General features: G+C 40.8%; 1 protein-coding gene across 1 annotated transcript in view; it reads right to left on the bottom strand.

The window, feature by feature from the left end:
* The window catches only part of LOC137332215 (uncharacterized protein KIAA0232-like), a 56,623-nt gene that overhangs the window by 26,377 nt on the left and 12,629 nt on the right, over positions 1 to 17,617 (bottom strand). The window contains exon 3 of the mRNA XM_067995909.1: positions 471 to 538. Within this exon, the coding sequence (XP_067852010.1) occupies positions 471 to 538 (68 nt within the window). The remainder of the gene's footprint in view (positions 1 to 470; positions 539 to 17,617) is intronic.

The following is a 17,617-nucleotide window of genomic DNA, read 5'->3' on the forward strand; positions in this document are numbered from 1 at the left end:
TCGGTAACCACAGGACAGAAATTTAGGGTAATTGGCAGGGGAGATGAGAAGAAATTTTTCTGCACAGCAAGTTGTGATTCTGGGATGCAGTGCCTGTGGTAGGGCCGGGGGGGGGGGGGAAAGAGAAAAAGAGGGAGGAGGGGTGGAGGCAGATTCGGCAGTGGCTTTCAAAGGGGAGTTCGATAAGTACTTGAAGGAGGGAAAATTGCAGGGCTATGGGGATGGAGCGGGGGTGTAGGACTGTTTGGATAGCTCTTTCAAGGAGCTGGCACAGGTAAGATGGGTTGAATGGCCTCCTTCCGTGCTAAGATTCTATGATTCTTCACAGGTTACACAGCACTTACAAATTAGAATTCTCTCTTTATGAGGCTTGAACTATTACAACTTCAGTAAGAGAGAACACAAAGACTGGAAGGACCAATGGGATAAGTATAGAGGATTTTAAATCACTTTCTGATAAAGCCACTTACTGTTTTTTGTTACGTAGGTCTTTCAATCTGGCACACGATTCATCAATCAAGGTTTCAAGGACTGTATTCTGCAAAGATGGAGGAAATGCTTCACAAAACTAACTGTCTGAGAGAAGAAATAACAAAAGCACACCCTGAGTTTAAAGAAGTGTCACTTTTAAAACAACGTAAATATTTGCAGACTTTTTATTAGGAAAATGACTACATACAATGCAGAAAGGTATTTACTGCAGCACTTTTACTTGAGGTGGTAAGAATGAATAAATATAGTTACTGTTTCAAATCCAAGATATTTTGCTTTCACCTAGACTCAAAATCAAAAGTGTAAAACAACCAACTGCTGGGATGGCAGTGTACAATTAAGGATAAATTCACCAACATCATGCTTGAAGTTCAAAGAATCAACGTTAATCGTGTTGTAGCCCGATCTCTGACTTGCCCTCTTTCAAGTGTGGCTCCTCACTGGGAGTGTGCCACCAGTGAATTTACCCTTAAAATTTTTTAAATGAGTATACAGTAAGTAGAAAGCCTGTAATCACCAAGAACTTTCATTGCTTGTTCAAAAAGCTACACGTGTACATTTAAACTCAAGATTTGACAAAGCCAATATACTCACTAACACATCTGTATTCTATTACAGATTAAATGTTTGGAGAATGTTTACAGTGACTACATACAATGCATTATCTTGTGGAGAAATTAAAACGAATGCCATGAAGAACATAACCTTCCTGGTTGATGGATTTATATTTACAAAAATATAAACACTCGGATCAAATGCAGACAAGACTGATAAATGAGAGTCTGCTTTCCTCCCCAGCTGCAGGTTCTGATATATTCGTTACATTTTTGGGTCTTTTTAACCCTTATTTATTGGCTCCTGTATCTCAGATTACTCTCAGAGGTGAGGTATCAATTACCTATTCCTTCGTAAGCATTTCTATCTAGATAAGCTTTGATAATGTCTCCAGGACAGCAAACAGAACCTTTCCAACAATTATTATAGCTATGAATTATCTCATGCCTCATGGAATCCCATGTAGGAACCTAGGAACAGAGTAGGCCATTCAGCCCCTCGTGCCTGCTCCGCCATTTGATAAGATCATGGCTGAACTGTGATCTAACTCCATAGCCTTTGGCCCATATCCCTTAATACCTTTGGCTGCCAAAAAGCCATCTATCTCACATTTAAATTTAGCAATTGAGCTAGTATTAATTGCCGTTTGCGGAAGAGAGTTCCAAACTTCTACCACCCTTTGTGTGTAGAAATGCTTTTTAATCCCGCACCTGAAAGGTCTGGCTCTAATTTTAAGACTGTGCCCCCTACTCCGACAATCCCCAACCAGCGGAAATAGTTTCTCTCTATCCACCCTATCTGTTCCCCTTAATATCTTATAAACTTCGATCAGATCACCCCATAACCTTCGAAATTCTAGAGCATACAACCCCAATTTGTGTAATCTCTCCTCGTAACTTAACCCTTGAAGTCCAGGTATCATTCTAGTAAACCTACGCTGCACTCCCTCCAAGGCCAATATGTCCTTCCGGAGGTGCGGTGCCCAGAACTGCTCACAGTACTCCAGGTGCGGTCTAACCAGGGTTTTGTATAGCTGCAGCATAACTTCTGCCCCCTTGTGCTCTAGTCCTCTAGATATAAAGGCCAGCATTCCATTAGCCTTCTTGATTATTTTCTGCAGCTGTTCATGACACTTCAATGATCTATGTACCGGAACCCCTAAGTCCCTTTGGACATCCACTGTTTTTAACTTTTTACCATTTAGGAAGTACCCTGTTCTATCCTTTTTTGATCCAAAGTGGATGACCTCACATTTGTCTACATTGAATTCCATTTGCCACAGTTTTGCCCATTCACCTAATCTATCAATATCGCTTTGTAATTTTATGTTTTCATCTACACTGCGTACAATGCCACCAATCTTTGTGTCATCAGCAAACTTAGATATGAGATTTTCTATGCCTTCATCTAAGTCGTTAATAAATATTGTGAATAATTGAGGCCCCAAGACAGATCCCTGCGGGACTCCACTAGTCACATTCTGCCAATGTGAGTACCTACCCATTATCCCTACTTTCTGTCGCCTTTCGCTCAGCCAACTTCCTAACCAAGCCAGTACTTTTCCCTCGATTCCATGGGCTTCTATCTTAGCTAACAGTCTCTTATGTGGGACCTTATCAAACGCCTTCTGGAAGTCCATATAAATAACATCCATTGACATTCCCCTGTCCACTACTTTAGTCACCTCTTCAAAAAGTTCAATCAGGTTTATCAGGCACGACCTACCTTTCACAAATCCATGCTGGCTCTCTGATTAACTGAAAATTCGAGGTGTTCAGTCACCCTATCCTTAATTATAGACTCCAGCATTTTCCCCACAACAGATGTTAGGCTAACTGGTCTATAATTCCCTGGTTTCCCTCTCTCTCCTTTCTTAACAAGCGGAGTGACATGTGCAATTTTCCAATCTAGAGGGACAGTTCCTGAATCTAGAGAACTTTGAAAGATTATAGTTAGGGCATCTGCAATGTGCTCAGCTACTTCCTTTAAAACCCTGGGATGGAAATCATCTGGTCCTGGGGATTTGTCACTCTTTAGTGCTATTATTTGCTTCATTACTGTTGCTTTACTTATGTTAATTTTATTGCGTCCCTATCCCCGATTCAATATTAGTTTTCTTGGGATTTCCGGCATGCTATTCTCTTTTTCCACTGTAAATACTGACACAAAGTAATTGTTCAACATGTCCGCCATTTTCCCATTGTCAATGACAATATCCCCACTTTCAATTTTTAAGGGGCCAACACTGCTCCTGACTACCCTCTTTTTCCTAATGTAACTATAAAAGTTCTTCGTATTGGTTTTGATATCCCTTGCAAGTTTCTATTCATACTCTCTTTTTGTAGCTCTTACTATCTGTTTTGTGACCCTTTGTTGATCTTTGTATCTTTTCCATTCACCAGGATCTGTGCCATTTTTTGCCTTTTTGTATGCCCTTTCCTTATGTCTTACACTGACCCTTACCTCTTTAGTTGTCATTGGCTGTTTTTTTTGGCAAGTAGAGTTCTTGCCCCTCAGGGGTATAAACCGATTCTGTATCACGTTAAATGTTTCTTTAAATATTTCCCACTGATCATCAGTCGTTTTACCCATTAACAGATTTGCCTAGTTTACTGTAGACAGTCTCTGTCTCATCCCATTGAAGTTGGCCTTACCCAAGTCTAGAATCTTAGCAGCTGATTCAGTTTTTTCCCTTTCAAACACTACACTAAACTCGATCATGTTATGATCGCTATTGGATAGATGTTCGCGCACAGTTAAGCTGTTAACTAAATCTGGTTCATTACTCATTACTAAATCTAGTATGGCTTGCCCCCTTGTCTAGGACATACTGCTGTAGAAAACTATCCCGGACACACTCAAGAAATTCACTACCTTTCTGACAGTTGCTAGTCTGCTTTTCCCAATCTATGTGAAGGTTAAAGTCCCCCATTAAGACCACTATGCTTTTGTTACATGCTTGTCTAATCTCTGCATTTATACAATCTAGCACTTCAGAGCTGCTGCCAGGGGTCCTATACACAACTCCCACTATAGTCTTAGATCCTTTCCTATTTCTCAATTCAACCCATAAGGTCTCTGTTGGCTGCTTAACCCTCGTTATATCCTCCTTTATCATTGAAGTGATTTCATCTCTAATCACTAAGGCTACTCCTCCCCCTCTTCCATTTTCCCTATCTCTCCTGTAGACCTTATAACCCGGTATATTTAGTTCCCAATCCTGACCATCCTGCAGCCATGTCTCAGTAATAGCTATCATGTCAGACCTTCCAATATGAATTTGAACCTGTAGATCACTTAATTTATTCCTTATACTCCGTGCATTTGTATATAGAACTCTTAGTTGGGCCACACACCCTAGCCTGACCTTCAGCTTTGATGCTGGGTTAATCGCCTTACACCTTCTAGTTTTCACTTTATCTGTAGTACACTTCCTTTCTGCTGCTCTACGCTTTTCCCTTGTTCTTGAACAACTGTTTGTATTGTAAATTTCCCCTGGGTCTTCCCCTCTCTTGCTGCTCTCAACTTTACTCCATTCTGACTCCCCACTCAGGTTCCCATCCCCCTGCCACTAGTTTAAACCTTCCCCAAATGCACTAGCAAACACCCCCACGAGGACATTGGTCCCAGTCCTGCTCGGGTGTAACCTGTCCCGCTTATACAGGTCCCACCTTCCCCAGAACCGGTCCCAATGTCCCAGGAATCTAAATCCCTCCCTCCTATACCATCCCTGCAGCTACGCATTCATCTGGTCTATTCTCCTGTTCCTATATTCACGAGCACGTGGCACTGGTAGTAGTCCTGAGATCACTACCTTTGAGGTCCTGCTTTCTAATTTATCTCCGAACTCCTTAAATTCACCTTGCAGGACCTCATCCCTTTTTTTAAACCTATGTCGTTGGTACCGATATGGACCACGACTACTGGCTGTTCACCTGTAAACCTGTCACCTTGCAATTAACTCCCCTCCATACCATTGGAGGCACTGTTGCAGCATCACTGGCAGGAGGGTGTAATTACAGCATGGCAAGTTTACATAAACAGTTACCATTATAAACGTGGACATAGATATTTATATTAGAAATATAAAAACAAAGACAAAACTCATGAATGAATTACATCTGCACACCTTGTACCAAATATCCCCCGCCCCAACCCTGCTTCACCTGAAAACTACACTCGGCCTTGATTTGCCTTGTGCAACATCACAGAAGATTGACCAAGAAAGAAATTGCATTTATATAACATCTTTCACGATCTCAGGACATCCGAAAGCACGTTACAGCCAATTAAGTACTTTTGAAATGTAGTCACTGTTTTAATGTGGGAAAGATTGGTAGAACATACTATGTAGGCTAGTGTTTATGTTATCTTTCTATCTAGCTCCTTGAAAGGAAAACAATCTAAATGCTAAGCTATTCTTTTATAGATAACATGTATAGAGTGGTTCTTTTCTCATGTTTCTTACTACTGCAGGAGTGGTACTATCCTGTCCTGTATTTCTTCGAAGTTCTGAACTGACAAAGATTTGAACCGCTACAGCTCCTTTAATATCCCTGAAGTGAGTTACTGGGACTTCTTGGATTTGAGTAACTGCTGACCATGTTCGAAAATAACTAGCTGTCATAAAAGCCTTATGGCTATTGAGTGGATTAAAAGGAACATCTACAAATCTGAAACAAGACAGAACGGCTTCATTTTTGTCACAATCTGTGGTTATTCTGTCCTTGGTCCTAATGGTTAAAAATCCACACCACAATAACATTTGTAATTTGACAATCTCACCAGAGATTAATATGGTAAATTGAAATGTTACACTAGAGCATTTGGGGGTACTTTTGAGTAATTGAAGCTAAGCTACTGTAACACTGAGACTTTTATCTAGTAAGGATTTTGGTTTAATTTATATTATATTGCTGATAATAGGTGAGGATCATTTTACAAAGGATTATTTTCCAGAGATACTCAAATCATCTATAACGTGGGGGGGGGGGGGGGGGGGGGGGGGGCCTGATGAGGACGGGTTGGCCAAGAACGAAAGCTACTGATACAGCCTTGCATTGCCTGAGGAGGTGCATTGTTTGGTGATCTCAGCATAGCACAGGATGTTTGAACCCCGCTGATTTCTAAAAGTGGACATTGGACTTGTCAGAGCTGCTTCTGGTGCAACAGTAATCAGTTACTATGCACCAGAAACAGCTGATAGGTCCAATGTCCACTTCTCGAAATCGGTAGGGATTCAAACATCCCATACTGTGCTGAGATCACCCCATAATGCACTTTCCCTGGTGATTAAAACAAAAGACATTTCTGTAGCATCTCCCGATTGCTGCATAAAAGTAGAGATCCTTGAAGCAGTTGGCTATTTGAGGTATGCAATCCCTACGTGATTGAAGGCAGAGTGAACATTTTGAACTTCTCAATTTTTCCTCCCAGTTTTTGAAACCAATAGGGAAAAAACTCTGCCATTTTCTTGGGGACGACAAAATACTGTTTTAGAAAAAGGGGGGGCATGAATGGGACATGAATCTTTGAAAAGGGGTTCAGCAAAAACAGTTTGGGAACCTCTGATCTAGTATGATGATTAGTGGAATACCTGATGGAACTACCATCAAATTGAGTACTTTCATATGAAAGATTAGTTTTGAGATAATCGAAAGCTACTAAGCACATTCTGTAGCAGTTTGCATCTTGTGGTTAGAATGGGTTTTCATTCAATATCCCTAGTAGGGGGCTTAACAGATAATGCACGTGCCAGAAGCTCCCACCCCAGGGACAGAGGGGTGGAGGAGTCATTCAAAAAGGTGGCAACTTTGGTATCTCGGTAAATCAATCCTCACCATACAGAGTTGAGGGAAGGTTTAAGAGGTCAGCCTTTGTTTCTCTCGGGAAAGCAACGTATCACACACTCAGATAGAGCTCCAGTCAACTGCTGTGGGGGCGGGGGGGGGGGAAGAGAGGAAAAGAGAGAGAGAGTGAGAAAAGAGAGTTCATATGAGATGGAAGGTCCACTTATTGGAGCAACCAATGATCCCAAACACATGAATATCTAGCGTAGACCTGTGAATTTATAACTGACTCAGGTGCATTTCCTATGAAAGTGCAGTAGGATTTTTAATCTGCCTCCAGCCCTCTCTAAAATCATTTATTTGGCAGGAAACATAATGTTAATCAATGAATGGTTAGCACAGCAGGAAAAAGAAGTCAATTGGAATACAGAGGAAAATGTGGGGAGAGAGAGAGAGAGAGAGAGAGAGAGAGAGAGAGAGAGAGAGAAAGGAATAGAGGAAGTAAAATTAAATTCTTGGGACAATCGTGTCTGATTTTTGTGGGAACCGTGAGGTTGGCGACTTGGAAGACAACGAGGGCACCACACACTGCAGAATATTCCCAAAATATGGGCGAGTATTCATAACTTTTCACAGTATTAGTGCAACATTTCATGAGACATTTCTGAAACTAGTATCCAACAGAATCAGATGGTTTGGAGCCTTCTCAAAAATATCAGAAATTTAGATATTAAATAATGATAGCAAAAAAAGTTTTTTAAAAACACCATGTTTGAGGAAAAACATGGTACATCATTAGGTCGTATGTGCTTAATAAAAGCCACATGGCATTTAATAAGTGAAACAAAAAAAATTCTTTCCATTAACTTGGCCATTAGTCATTATATAAAATACTGTTTTATTCTGAGGTTTGCAAACATCTGTATTAGGTACAGTTGTTTTTTTTCCAAGTCTTTTTACATATGGCCACTAAACCACAGAAGATTCAACAAAAACTGAAAATACCAAGGATAACGGTGTACAATTTTTAAGCGAACAGTACCAGGTGATTTTAAAAGTTTATCTTAGTTAACTTAATTTAGATGACCATTTAACAGATTACCACATGCATCATTGATAAGTGATAGCTTTGGTGTCCAAAAAATTAGAAGCAACAGCTAACTGAGAGCTAAATATAAATCATGCTATTCATTTCAGCAAGTGAAGAAAAAGATCTTCATTTCAGATAAGTCAACGTACCACTCATTTTTGTCATCAGGATGTCAAACACCATTATATATAAAAACAACTCATCAATCTCGGAGAACTGTTACAATGCAGCTTATTTTCAGGTAGATAAAGATTACATGGAACAACTTGACCTAGAATTGAAAATGAAGTCAAACCTAACAATACAGTTCCCAAAAAGAAAAAGGTGAATCATTTTTGAGTTTATTGCCAAGAATAGCTATTATCAACATAAAAAGGAAAAATCTACTTACCATGTTTAAACTGACAGTTTGGCTGTCACAAACTTGATACCTTTTTTTGGTTGTTTTTAAGAAAAATCAAAACACAACAGTCAGCTGATACAGTGCACTGATTAAAGGTCGAATGAGCACACTCAGCCTAGGTAAAAATAACTCCAAGTGTTTGTGCCAAATATGAGGCTACACATTTCAGCATTTGTCACAAGACATTCAAATGGTGTTCTTATAGCTAAGGTAACACACAAGTGAATCACAGTTTCACCATAGCTTACAACTGGTTCAAACTGGTGAGAATGTGATAGTGACATAGTATTACGTGGGACAAATATACTGAGGAAAAATGTAGTCAACAATTCAATTACACAACATTTACTGCTTGCCCCTTTCACATTAACTGCTGCTCCTCTGGTTTCCGAATCCAAAATGTTGCTCTGCTTGTTCTTCTGCCCTTCAGCCCATTTCCTGGATCTGCTCATGCCTCGACAAGCTGGCCCATTTGTTGTCCAGACTGGTCCAACTTGTTAGCTGCTGCCTCCACTGCCTTTAACCTCTGAAGCTCTTCTCTCTCTCATAATCCCATCCAAGTTAATCTGCTTTTTCCCCTTCAAAATGACACTTCAGTCCAACCCCTCTCCTACCACTGCCTTGTGCTTGACTATATTAAGCTCAACCATGCCTCCTCCTCTCAGCCAAACCTTGACATTGCTTTACGATCATCCTGGAGGGTAAGGATAACCCAAGGCTCGTTTTCTCCACAACTAACCCCCTCAAAACCATCTCCCACCTACTCCACATTAACTCCAAGTGTGAGCAGCTCATAGATTTCTTTGTCTCTGAGACTATGCATGCAGCTACTTCTGCTACCCCATTTCCTATCTTCTTCTGCTCCAGACCACTCTCCAGTCACCCACTCTAGCGCTAATCCCCCATCACTCTGCAGTTTCTCTCCCATCGCCCCCCACCCTCTAAAAGCTCATCTTGTCCATGAGACCCACCTCCTGCTCCCTCAATCCCCTCCCCACCCAACTCGACCACTCAACTAGCCCTCCAGGCGCCTATGCTAGCTGACACACTTAATGGCTCAGTTACCATCACTAACTGCAAGTTGTGAATGATATCATATGCATCACCAAGACTGCAATATTACCTGCCTCTGCCCCAAACTCATCCCTACCACTTCTGAAATCATTTTGTCACCTACATTCCATTTTTCCAATGCCATCCTAACCAGTATCCCAAACTCTTTCCTCCAAAAACATGTCCAAAACTCAACTGCCATTTCCTGTCCTGTTTGAAATCCTACTCGCCCATTAGCTTCACTGATTTTTATTGGTTCTACATCCCCAATGCAATGAACTTAAAACCTTCATTCTCATCTTCAAATGTCTTCACACCTACCTCTGCAACCTCCTCCAGTCTTACATCCCCTCCTGTATCCTTTAGTCTTCCGATTTGTGTATCTCCTCCTCCCTTTGCTCCACCACTGGCAGCAGAGCCTTTAGCCATCTTGGCCCCATCTCTGGAATTGCCTCGCTAAAACCTTCCACTTCTCAGCTTTAAAACCTATCTGGTCAATCACCTGTCTCCTAACTCTCCTACACTGACTTAATTTCCAATCCTTTTATTTATTTATCTATTTACTTACTTTCCTCCCTTTGTGAAGTGCCTCGGGACATTTTCTAATTAAAGACACTACATAAATGCAAGCTATTATTGCCTTGATACTGATACTACTTTGAGTCGAGCAAGGACCTATTGCAGAGTTATAGTGGCTGCTCACAATATTATCTATTTGGGGAATCAGTACTCAACACATGTACCTAAATACACTTGTAGAATTCTGATCACTGGCCAATTTTTGTGTTAGAAATGGTGCAGATGGCCACCTTAAGTTTGAAATTCAGCTTTGCAATGGTTGCCATTACACCAGTGGTACTTCTCTAGATGTTGCACTCTACTCCAAAATAAATCATACGATCCAAGTTCACACTTTAACTGGACAAAATGCAGAGATTTTGGTTTTGAAACAAAAAAAAACAAACAATATGGAAAAAATGTCCATTATCAAATGTTGTTGTAGCATGGTGGGGGGGCAGGGAAGTGAGACAATGTTAACAAACACAGTTTAATGCTACCGTATGAAGAAATGGATGAATAAAAGTTCAACTCTAACTTGCTCACAGACACAAAAACAATCTTGGGGGGGGGGGGGAAAGAGGGGGAAGGGGATACAAGAGCAGCAGTTTTTTAACGATATCATGCTCTCACCTGGAATTAGAGGGAGGTTCTTAATTTCCAAGCTAAACTGTAAAGATTTGATCACCAGTAGACAAAAATCATTCTATGGAAGCACTCTATCTGACATAAGGTTCTACAAAGCATGGGAACCATTGCTAGATCTATCCATTCAACCTTAGGCACGGTCCCTACTTCATCAAGTCTAATCCTACAGCAACATCAATGTAAACTGAATTAAGTCTCTACCACCTAACCATATGCAGACAGTGGTTTCCTTTGGCATGACTCATTTATAACTATCTACGACAAGTTAGGCAGGTTTTACAGAAAATCTTGTGTACAAGTCTCATGCAAATATTATGAAATGCTAAATATTTATCTACTTCGTACTGTAATTCTAGTAAGAGAGCATTATTTATTTTGTCCAGTCTGAATTTTTTGACAGTGACAACCTTCAAATGCAGGAGTCTTTAGGCAAAAAATGCAGTGCGGCAATTTTCTTTTTTCAGTAAATTTCTCAAACTCAGGAATCTTGATTGAGGCATTCCATCTGACCAAAATTATTCCAAGCACCTCCTCTTGTCTGTAGATACTAAAATTATCTTAGCCAAATTATTTAAACTGAATGTCCAAAGAGGATTTCAGAACCCTCTTTGTGCAACTGCTAGCATGATTCATGCTCATCCTCTTCTAAACAGATCACAAGAGTTATTTTTAGAGGCTGTTTAATAACTGATTTGAAAAATCAAATGGCAATGAAAGCAGTCCATGATGTGGCAAGGCTTCAGGTGCTCTGCATTTGTCCTGTTTACACTGCAGGGCAGATTCAGAACAACAATGCAAACTGCATTATGTGCAAAGATCACGTGTGCTGTTCAAAAGTCAGGTTTGTGACTTGCAAAATATCTGGCCAGATTTTCCTTGATGTCACAGTAAGATCCATTACAGGCCAGAAACTTAAAATCCTCCCAATCAAAAATAGCACATTAAATCCAGACGCATATTCCTTAATGGTCTTTGATCTTCGATCAAACTGCCTATTTAAATTCCCAAGAGAAATTAAAAGCATTGAATTAGTATTAAAGCCTTCAACCTCCCTCCTCTTTTAATCCCTGTTACTAAGACTATTTTTAAAAACATGAAAATGGTATAATTTTTTTTTTTTTTAAAGTCCTAATTGTACACCAGCCATGAAGAAGAGAAAACAGAATTTGTAGTTGTACAACTCTTCCGCCTCTTCGGAAGTTGAAGATTCTTGCCTTTTCTTGAAGTTTGACCAGGAATGTAGTTGGTTGGAAGCAGCCACACACCATTCCTCTGCCCTACAATAGTTTCTTCAAGTAATTAAATCTGGACTACTGTTTCTAAAACTTGGCAATAAATTCAAAAAAAAGCACAAGTCTTTTTGAATCTAGTGGATATCCTCCAATATTCTGGCTGCAATATCCTCATTTTATTAAGCCTGAACAGTTTAAAGATGGAATTGGATGGATGCATCTGATCAATTGCAAAACAGGTTTAATTCTAGTGAGCAAATCTTGTAGATGAGAAATACCATTTTTTCCTTTCTGCCTCTTCAGTCAAGCCTACAAGACACCAGTTGGCCTTGAAATTATGCTGTAGGATACCAGCAGGGGTGTTAACCCATTTATTTCAAACAGATTAATATTGGCACAAAAGTAGTGGAGCGGAATTTCAAATGAATGCAACAAGCACTCACCTACTAGTACTGCACAGCATAAGTTAAAGACCATTATTTCTTAATAGACTGCTTTCCAGATTTTTCCCCTTCCAAGCAGCTTGCTCTGGCCTCCAGTGTGACAAATGCATTAATTACCCTCACAAATTATCTTCTGTGGTGGGTCTTGGCTCCAATTCAGAATTTTTTTTCAGACATAACTTTAAGCTCAACTATTTTTTTAAAATAAAAGTTCACTCCTGCATCATACGGCAGGTGGACTATAACCCATTGCCTCACACATCTGAACAAATTGAAGGATCATCTGTGTTTTGTTTTTCCTGCTTCAAATCATTTTAATACAAACGCTCCAAAAAGCAGGTTTTTAACATGGAGAGAAAACAAGGACTTGCTAAAATATTGAAAGAACCTTCAAATCAACTGAATCAAAAAGATGATCACTGTGGATCAAGTTAATATTTAGAATCTCAGCCAGTTATGGCCATTCCTTCAAACTACAAACAAAAAATGAAGGGGCTGATATTTTATAATTGTAAAGCATTTATATATGATGGATAATTATGTACAAATGAGAAGAAAAGGTAACGAAGAAAAGGTAACAAAGAAAGCATCAGAATATCCTAAACATTCTTGCTCTACAAACAGCTGCCTAGCTAACAGTGGCCAGTAAAGAATTCAAAATACTCTTGAATCTAAGAAGCACGTTTATCATAGCTCTGTGCACAATATTATACTGGAATTTGAAAACAGTGCTGTCTTGCCTTTTCCTTCCACCAGACTCCTGAGCCACCAGGTCTTCATGCCCCCCTCCAACCCAGCTATCTTCTTTAACCATTCACACATTCTCTGGGTCTCATATATGTCTTTTATTTTTCCAATTTCTGTTATCCTGCCTCTTTCTGTCTTATATTATCAACTTTGTCAATTAACCTAATCACTTCTTTTTTTGTATATATGTCCCTTTCTCCCCCCTTGCTCTGTTCCTTCTTATAAGCTGTTCATCTGTAATATCTTTGAGTTCTGTTGGGGTTATGCCTGAAACATTAACTGATCACGTCTCTCCAAAGCTGCAGTGCCTGACTTGCTGAGTGTTTCTAACATTTACTGTTTTTGTTTCAGATTTCCAGCATCTATAGTATTTTGTTTTACAAGAGCTCGAAATCTCAGCCAAGGGTCGAATAGGATGTCAAGATTGCAAACAGTCTGGTTCAGCCTGAGACAATGGCCAGGCTGGAATCGGTGGCACGGGCCGAAGATGATTATTTCAAAGTTTAACTGCAGGAAATTGCGGCTCATCAAGGACTGGATATCGGACAAGCAATCTGAAAACACAGATGCAGAGGAACAAGGTGTCGTTAGCATACACGTGGAAGTAGACGCCAAATCTGTGGATGTGGTCCGCAAAGCACAACAGATGAGGAAGAGGAGGATGGGCCAGATATAGACCCTTGGGGGGACTCCGAGGTAACGGCACAGGAATGGGAGAGAAGCCAACTGCTGGCGATGCTCTGGCTACAGTGAGATGGTTTAAGAGTGGAACCAAGTGAGGGCAATTCCCCCTAGCTGGGCAATGGATGAAAAGTGTTGGAAAATGATGGTGCGGCCGACCCTGTCAAAGGCTGCAGAGTAGTTGAGGAGGATTAATGCACCAAGTTCACAATCACAAAGGATGTCATTTGTGACTTTGGTTAGGGTCATTTCAGGGCTGTGGAAGGGAAGGAAACTTTCAAACATGGAGTTGTGGGAAAAACGGGCATAGATTTTGGAGGTGACAACATATTCAAGAACTTTGGAAAGGAAAGGGAGGTTGGAGGTGAGGCAGTAGTTTTTCAAGGACAGAGTATTCAAGGGCTTTTTTTTGGGGGCGGGGGTGGATGACGGTGGTGGTTTTGAAAGTGATAGTACCCGAGGCGAGTGAACCATTTACAAGCATGGGGACCCTGGGGGGGGGGGGGGGGGGGGAGGAGTTTGGTGGTCAGGTTTAGAGGGAATGTGATCAAGGGACAAGATTAGCCTAGAGAGGGCATGAGGGCAAATAGAAGGGAAACTAGAGAATGGTATGCATTCAGGGCTAGGGCAGGGGGAGCCTTAGTGGGCAAAGGGAAGGGGGTGAATAACAGAGGCAATTGAATGGATGGTAACAATCTCAGGGACAAAGGAGTCCATGAAGTCCTTGCATTTGCTCTTAATGAGGGTGAAGGGGGCAGAGGAGTCATTCAGTGCAGAGGCTGAGGGAGGAAAAGAGGGAGGATATCTTGGTGAGAAACTCGGGGTGGACTTGGTAGGGGCAGTACAATGAAGATTTTAAAAAGTGAGGAATAAGTACATGACTGATTGCAATTGTCTGCAATTGGCAACTTGTAAACAATTCTGATTTTAATAAAGCATACAAATAGCAATATTCTTCTACAGTGAAGCTGCAGATCTGAAATTTTGCTCATTTTTACCTGATAATTAAACACCAGCCCCCACACATTCCTGTGGATTAATGCCACAACAATAAGAATGAAAAGTTGCTTACACCTTCACTAAACCATCTGGTATTGCTTTCAGGCTGTGGTAATCCAGGGTGGATTACATATTTTAGACAGCATGTCACTACAATGCACATCGCTATACAGATGGAACTTTTCAATCCTGTTGCTTACATTAAAGCAATATGTTCAACACAAACACTCCAGAAGTTGATCTCTCTGTACTTGGTTCACAAACTTTAAATGGAATCTGAGAAGTTCCTGGAAGGCAACTAATGTTATTACTGGAAAGAATTGGTGTTGCATGGAGAAGAACCCATATAAAGAAGAAATGCAGCTAGGAATGCATAAACCAATTCAAATTTGCTAAAACCTTCTCACTTACTCACACAAATTTAACCTAAAGCTTCATATTTAAATAAGGGGTTGAAAAGTTGTTTAAAACTGGATGACTTCATAACAATTGCTTTTGGAGTATTGTGGCTCTGAAAATCCATTTAGGCTGGGGCATTAGAAGTTTGCTGAATTAAAAACAACTAAATGAACAAAAAAGGAGTTTTACTATGCAGAGGTATGAAATTAATATTGGTGCTAAAACAATTGCTGGCATAGTAAAAATTCAAATTTATGCACACCTCATTTAACATTTTGACATAACATCACAAGTTTGACATTTATATATGAAAACATATTTTTAATGAAAAAAAGTGATTCTAATGTAAATACGACAGTGGACATCAGGTGAGGACAGGGTCAGAATCGGCTATGATGATCGAACAGCCCACCTTCATTCACTTTCCAGACTGATCATGAAGAATAGCCACATAGGCAATATACCAGAGAGCAACTACAACCAACATAATCATGCTGCAGCATGCGGTGCTGTCTTCAGGAGAGGAGGTAAATTCAAGAAAAATTGAACAAAAAGGAAAAAAAAACTTAAGTTAGCCAACTGCCTGAAATTTACATTCAGTAAACTGCATGTATTTTTTTAAAAATGTAATTTGGTGGATTTCCTATAGCGTTGATCATCCTAAGTTCGATGATGAATTATTTTATGGCAGGAACATTATACCATATATTATTCCACTGCCAAAGTTGGTCTCATCCTTCAGGCCACAAAGTCTAATTGCTGAAAGTAATTCAATGTAAGTAACATCAATTCAAATTTAGTTGCTGTTTGGTGAGGGAAGTTTTCAGAATTGAAGGTACTTGTAAATTTCCAGTTCAATTTTATATTAAAAAACAGCACAAAATAATTGCTTCCTTTTTCTTTTTTATACTTTAGACAGTCTGACAGATAAGACTGAAATGTTTGCAACCATCTTCAGCCAGAAGTGCCGAGTGGATGATCCATCTCGGCCTCCTCCAGATATCCCCACCATCACAGAAGCCAGTCTTCAGCCAATTCGATTCACTCCACGTGATATCGAGAAACGGCTCAGTGCAGTGGATACAGCAAAGGTTATGGGCTCCGACAACATCCCGGCTGTAGTGCTGAAGACTTGTGCTCCAGAACTAGCTGCGCCTCTAGCCAAGCTGTTCCAGTACAGCTACAACACTGGCATCTACCCGACAATGTGGAAAATTGCCCAGGTATATCCTGTCCACAAAAAGCAGGACAAATCCAATCCGGCTGATAACTGGCAAGTAACATTCGTGCCAGACAAGTGCCAGGCAATGACCATCTCCAACAAGAGAGAGTCTAACCTCCCCTTTACATTCAATGGCATTACCATCGCCGAATCCCCCACCATCAACATCCTGGGGGTCACCATTGCCCAGAAATTTAACTGGACCAGCCACATAAATACTGTGGCTATAAGAGCAGGTCAGAGGCTGGGTATTCTGCGGCGAATGACTCACCTCCTGACTCCCCAAAGCCTTTCCACCATCTACAAGGCACAAGTCAGGAGTGTGATGGAATACTCTCCACTTGCCTGGATGAGTGCAGCTCCAACAATACTCAACAAGCTCGAAACCATCCAGGACAAAGCAGCCCACTTGACTGGCACCCCATCCACCACCCTAAACATTCACTCCCTTCACCACCGTGCAAGGTGGCTGCAGTGTGTATCATTCACAGGATGCACTGCAGCAACGCGCCAAGACCTCTTCGATAGTACTTCCCAAACCCGCGACCTCTACCACTTAGAAGGACAAGGGCAGCAGGCACATGGGAACAACGCCACCTGCACATTCCCCTCCAGGTCACACACCATCCCGACTTGGAAATAGATCGCCGTTCCTTCATCGTCGCTGGGTCAAAATCCTGGAACTCCCTACCTAACAGCACTGTGGGAGAACCCTCACCATACGGACTGCAGCGGTTCAAGAAGGTGACTCACCACCACCATCTCAAGGGCAAATAGGAATGGGCAATAAATGTTGGCCTTGCCAGCGACGCCCACATCTCATGAATGAATTTTTAAAAAATTAGTTCAATTCTGAAGCTAATTATCTTATCTGTATTTGGTTGACAGTTAGAAAAGGTCAATGCTAATCACTTACATCTGTGAGATGGAGGTTGTAGCTTCTACAAAGAGAGGGATAGAGAAAGCAAGTGAGGGGTGCAGTCAGTGACTTTCCTCATTTTAATTTGATTTTCTTTTTAAAGTTGAATTTTGAAAGCAGTCAAAGCCTTTTGAAAGAAACAGATAGAAAGGGAGGGTAGGGGGAAATATGCCCTTGGGGGGGAATGCGATAGGAAATGTAGAATTAAGGATCAGGAGACACTGGAGATAGGGTGATGGGTCGATAAAAGGGTTGAGCAGGTAAGTTAAAGGGGGAAGAGAGGTAGTGCTTATGACATTTCACAGCACTGCCCATGATAATTTGTTTTCTCCCATTTTCATTGGACTAGCTCCCAATGTGTCCTCTTCACCTTCCCACTACCCATAC

This window comes from Heptranchias perlo, chromosome 14 (assembly GCF_035084215.1).
Source record: "Heptranchias perlo isolate sHepPer1 chromosome 14, sHepPer1.hap1, whole genome shotgun sequence".
In the NCBI taxonomy this organism is placed as follows: Eukaryota; Metazoa; Chordata; class Chondrichthyes; order Hexanchiformes; family Hexanchidae; genus Heptranchias; species Heptranchias perlo.